At 37.3% G+C, this 6,219-nt stretch overlaps 1 protein-coding gene across 1 annotated transcript; it reads left to right on the top strand.

Annotated features, from left to right (window-relative positions):
* The first annotated feature begins 2,759 nt into the window (after positions 1–2,759).
* Positions 2,760–5,756, top strand: gmnc (geminin coiled-coil domain containing). Its single transcript, XM_073817233.1, has 4 exons — positions 2,760–2,925; positions 3,195–3,280; positions 3,381–3,497; positions 4,956–5,756. The coding sequence occupies exons 1-4, from the start codon at positions 2,760–2,762 to the stop codon at positions 5,754–5,756; spliced, it is 1,170 nt and encodes a 389-aa protein (XP_073673334.1).
* The last annotated feature ends 463 nt before the right edge of the window (positions 5,757–6,219 follow it).

Below are 6,219 nucleotides of genomic sequence, written 5' to 3'. Positions count from 1 at the left end.
AAATACCAGAGTTTAAAGCACAGTGTTCAATGAAGAAATCTGGTCAAATAGTTGATGGTTGATTTTCTCTTTAAGTTTAGGTAGTCTAGCATAATAAAGTTTTCAGCCCTACTATTTAAAGTACAGAAGGTTCAAACGCTCACTGATGCATCAGAAGGAAACATGATGCATTAAGAGCCAGGGGGTGAAAACTTTTTGAATTTGAACCTATTTTGTCTTCTGGGGAACATGTAAGTATCTTCTGAAGGGCAGTACTAAATGAAAAAATATGATATTTAGGCAAAATAAGAAAAAATGTACACATCCTCATTCCATTTAAAAGTTTACACCCCTGGCCCTGCATTGTGTTTCCTTCTGAAACATCAGTGAGTGCTTGAACCTTCTGTAATGGTTGCATATGAGTCCCTCAGTTGTCATTGGTGTGAAAAGATGGATCTCAAAATCATACAGTCAATGTTGGAAAGGGTTCAAACACACAAAAATGCTGAAAACCCAAAGAATCTGTGGGAACAGTGGGCAGTTTAACTGTTCAGGACAAACAAGGGACTCGTGAACAACTATCTTTAAACATAAAAACGCAGTTGTGGATCATTCAGGTAGCAACACAGTATTGAAGTGTATGTAAACTTTTGAACAGGGTCATTTTTATAAATTCAACTAGTATTTTCTTATGTGGACTATATGTAAACGTATTTTATGTGACATATCCTACTCAGGTCAGTACTAAATAAAAAAATAACATGCATTTTGTATGATCCCTCTTTTGCAGATTCTGCAAGGTGTATGTAAACTTTTGACTTCAACTGTATGCATGTGATATACTATGTTGCAGTATGTTAGAAGAAGTAGAAAAATATATCCTCATAACAGGTATAAAAAAGTAAAATGCTCCTGAAAAATCCATCCTAGGATGCAAATATCTGATCTGACAAGTATAAAGTTGAACATAATATGAATATTGATATTGATTACCATTAATATTCTGCTAATTTTGAAATTAGCAAGTAACCCATAAAATATATATAAGGGGAGATATTTGCATCTTGGAGAATAAAAAAAAAAAATTCTAGGCATAGCTTCATTTGTTGATGCAAAGTATGTGAAAAGTACAAAACCCCAGGTGAGCATTACAATTATAATCTTTCAGTTCTTTGGAAAAGACACACAGACTGACAGAAATGCTCAAAAATATGTTAATGTGTCACTCTGTGGTATGCACCTTTCATTTACCTCTGTGAGAGGGGGTCATGAGCATGTCCTTTAGCTCGTTTAGTTAAATTAATTCATCATGCTTCTAAACTATCAGTTGAGCAATTATACATTAACCCACTGGACAGCGCGCAGCACCCAGATGCGCCGAGGAGCCATCTACCTCTCCATCCTAAAGCAATAAAACCTTGCGCTTGGTGCATTAGTACAATCACGCCTCTTAAGGTGAACAAACCACGCGCACTGCCTTCAGCTCGGGCACTCGCTCATTGCGCATCTGCGATCCAACAGTCGAACGCGTCACGTCAGCAATTTGACAGCTTCAAGCCGAATCAGATTGCAGCAGCGCTCTGGAGAGCGAGTGTCAAAGCTATTTGAATGAAGTTTAGCGCACTTGCTTCTCTGCGTCTTTGGAGAGCTCGCACCTATCCGTGTCATCCTGTCCTAAGAGTTGGTAAGTGCTTCTGATTATTTATGACTCACCTGTTATTTGAAATCATTTAGTAACTTGAGAATGCGCATGGTGCGCTGGCTTTACGCGCACCTGTGAGTTGGAGTTTTATTGGGTCTCCGAGTGCCATGTGCATTTATCTTTATGTTTAGATGTGTCTGTTTATTTGACATGCATAATTAGCGCACAAAAGCAATGCCAACGCCAATGATGAGCCATTAACAGTAGAGTAAGTTGTTGCAGTCAGTGCAACACGTGGGTACCGTGGAGCATAAACATGGAATGGATGTCAGTTTCAATAAAATATTGAATGATAATTTGAGTTTTTGCAATTATGTTTTTGCAGTTGCGCGTTTTCGTCAATATAACAGTTTTTTTTAACATTTAGAATAAATTAAACTGGATTAATCACATATAGATATTAAATTAAAGATAATAAGTTGAACATATGCAATGAACTTGTACCTTTGGAAACAATTTGTAAATTGACTTTTATGCAGTGTAAATACAAGTAGCCTAGCATATGTTTTCAAACAAGTTTAGTAATAACAGAAGTTAGATTAGGCTAGTTAGTCAAAGCGCACTGGAAGTCACGTTAGACTGAGTAACCATAGGAACTTTCCGTTAGGATCCGTATAGGTGCATCGACAAAAACAAAAATAGTGTTATGTTTACCATTTATAAAACATGTTCTATCGCAGGTAATAACATAAAAATTGTTTAAGAAGTTTTAGATAGTTCCCGGACAAATCGGTTGCGCAAAACCAACTTTAACAGATTGGGAAATTGACAGAAAGTCCCTTAAAATGTCAACAGCCATTCAAGTTATCAAATAACGCGACGAGTTGAATATAACTGATATTTAATATATTTGTTAATGATTATTAAGCTTTTTAGTTTATGTAGGAAAAGTTGCTTGCAAGACGTAGCCTAATAAAATTATGTAACGTTATATGTCGTAAAAGTTTGAATTAGTTTTCTGTATTTGTGTCAGTTTTGTATTTGCTTAAATAGGCCTGTCCAATTAATGCTTTTATTAAAAATGCTAAAAATGTTAACTGATTGTCTCACACTGTTATGATGGATTTTGTAGAGCACCATGCTGTCCTGCCAAGATCTGAGCTTTGCAGGAGGACAGCGCTACGACTACTCCGCCTCGACGTCAGCTGACGGTAGTGTTGACGTTTCCACAGCAACTCTCGTCTCCCTCTGGGACGCCGGTCCCCTGGACAACGCTGCCCGCCAGCACGAGCCGCCGCGGCGGGGTAAGTCTTGCAATATGCCGGGATCAGCGGCGCGAGAGGCTTCCCGCCTTGACAAACTGGAATTTTTCCATCTGGGATTTTTTTTCTTTTCTTCACGTTTTGTTAGAGTAGCAATGGACTGTGGAGTATCTGGCCACCTCCAAAGTGTTAGTTCTTTTGGGCTCTTTCTTTTGTTTTTAAAGTAGCCTGTGTTTTTTACATTACAATTATCCCTAGACCATTACTAATCAGGATAATGACTTTTATTTTAAATGTACCTTTTGTTTTAGATTCACTGCCTGTGTCTGAGCATGGATTGGGACATCGGCCCACCTGGTCTGACCAACTGTCACCTCAACTCCAACGAAACAAACAGGTATTTAAATAGATCAAAACTAGATTATAATATACTGATTACTCAACCAAAGCTGTCAACATATTGTTAATGATTGTGGTAACATTTTTTTCCCATAAAGCTCCAAGACACCCTAATGCAAAGAGAAGAAGAACTGGCCAGGCTACAAGAAGAGAACAACAAGCTCAAAGAGTTTTTAAACTCATCATATGTGAAGTCTTTAGAGGAAAAAACAAAGGTAATCTATCTATCTATCTATCTATCTATCTATCTATCTATCTATCTATCTATCTATCTATCTATCTATCGTTCTATCGTTCTATCGTTCTATCTTCCGTTCTATCTTTAGTTCTATGCATCATTCTATCGATTGTTCTATCTATCTATCTATCTATCTATCTATCTATCTATCTATCTATCTATCTATCTATCTATCTATCGATCTATCGATCTATCATTTGTCTATCTATTGTTCTATTGATGATAGACATGGATGGACAGACTTATCATACTATTATCATATTAAATGGGCGTCTTTTAAAAGAAAAGTTGTCATAAATTACTCACCCTCATATTGTTTCAAACTTGTAAGACCTTCATTTATCTTCGTAACACAAATTAAGATATTTTTGAAAAAAATCCAGAGCTAGGTAGTAAGGACATCATTAAAAGAGTCCATGTGACATCAGTGGTTTAACCTTAATTAAGAACTATTTTAGTGATAACTGGTATAGTTATCATTCTTTGTGTGAATGGTCTTTACAGTTTTTTACAGACGCTAGGACACATTTCTCAATACTTAGGTCACTTTTGCAAAACTCTTCACACAATTCTCCTAACCGACTTTCAGCTTGGCAAAGCAGTTCATTTCACATTCAAAATGCACTACAACTACCAAAACACTTTATTCAGGTCTCAAATAAACTCATTCTTCCAGAACACTAGCAAAGGTTGACAGCCAACAAACACACTTTATCACCCACAAAACAATGAGCTAAAAAACACTAACAACATGTAGCATTACACAGTGTTTTCTTGTGTAAAACAAGGACACATCTCTGTTTATAATTGAAATATATATCGTTTATAACTGCAACATATGTTACTGGAATGAATCAGACATAATGCAGAATTCCTCAATATTTTATGTTGTTTATTCATTTTTATTTTTTTTGTAAGTAATTCCAATATACAAGAATTTGTATACACACCATCCACTGATACAGATACAATAGTAATGGTAATCTACTCGCATTTTTAGATTTGAAATATGTTTCAATAAAATATTGCTGTTGAATTTTGCTGTCTTATTCAGTTTTGCATTATGTTATTGTTTTGAACATGAGTTTAACAGTTTTGAAAACAGTATGTAAGCACATGCAAAATGTCCTGTACGTACAAAGATTTTTGGCAGTTGTTGTGTCTGAGTGAGAAAAGAATTAATGAAATTTGAGAGATGTAGTCATTGAATGCATTTTGTGCCAAAACAATGATAATTGATCCTCAGTTTTGCCCACATAGACTTCTGTTGTGCTTACTGTGTGAAGAGTTTTGCAAAAGTGACCTAAGTATTGAGAAATCTGTCCTAGCGTCTGTAAAAAACTGTAATGTCACTTATTTCAGATCTTTCCTCAAAATACATTTTTAATCAACACTCACATTTTCTTTTCCACTTTCTTCTTTCTTAAAAATGCAGAAACTCCTTTCCAACTGCAAGGTTCCAGATGGTTCAAGACATCGAAAGAGAACTCATGGTGAATTCCGGAACCTGAGCCAGTTGCTTCACAGCGGCGAGGGGAAGCGGACCTGCCGCAATCTCTCGTTGGAGTTTTGCTCCGCTGAAGAGCTGGCGTCCACTCCACCTATAGACTCATGGATACTAGAGACTCTAGGTCTGCAGGACGAGAACACCGTCAACCCAGAACGCAGTTTCAACACCCCTTCTTTCAACTGTCCACTTCCTACAGAAGATCCTTACAGTACGACAAATGTAGACAATGCACTCAGCTTCAGTCCTAATGCAGAGACACGCTGCGAGTACAGCAGCATCATAGACTCACCCAGCAACTGCAGTTTGGACACCTCCAGTGGCTACAGCACCTCCCAGAGCTTGGGTTCAGATTATTCAACCCTTGACCCCTCAGCTCTATACACCGTCACATCTACAGGGTCACTGGTTAGCTCTCCACCAGCAATGACCACCGCTCAACACTTCACACCACCACGAGCTGCATCAACTCCTTATCGTCCTCAGGAAGTAAGCCCTGGTCCATACTACAGCACACCAGGCTGTGGTTCCTCCAGTCCACCAGGGGGCGAAAGTCAAGTTTTTTCCACACCTTGTATGTCCCGTAGCAGGACAGACTTGGCATTTAGCATGTCACTAAGTCCACAAAACAGCGTGAAGACACACAGTTTCCCTCAAGGACAAGCTTTCACACGCAGAGACGCACAAGGAGGATGGAACTTCACATGGGTTCCTAAACAATGTTCCTAGAGATATTTTTTAAGGATTTTGTGAGAAAGAAAACTGCCTTTTTAGCTATTTTTGAAGATTGATAACCCAACTTGCCCCATATTTACAGGAAACACAACAACTGTTCACTTTTACGGGTTACATATTATATATTTTAATAGCTTTGTAATATTAAGTCATGAATTTGTATATAGTGTTTTTTATTCATTGTGATTGGAAAGCTTTGATAATAGATGCAGGATTATGACTGAATTTATTAAAATGACACTTTTTCAAAATAAATGTTTTGGTTCTTTCAAATTGTAACAGAAAACATTCAGATTCATCCCTTGAATTAACATTGTCCCCACCCTTGATGTTACAACGCTAACTATTATACAAACACAGCATATGTCACATACTCTACGACACCTGGATCAAATACAATTCGCATATGTCTTCTATTGAAAATAATAGCTCAACAGAACAATTGCCTCTTTAATTG

This window comes from Garra rufa, chromosome 14, assembly GCF_049309525.1.
Source record: "Garra rufa chromosome 14, GarRuf1.0, whole genome shotgun sequence".
Classification (NCBI taxonomy): domain Eukaryota; kingdom Metazoa; phylum Chordata; class Actinopteri; order Cypriniformes; family Cyprinidae; genus Garra; species Garra rufa.
The sequence above is the reverse complement of the archived record's forward strand: the minus strand, read 5'-3'. Positions and strand labels throughout refer to the sequence as shown.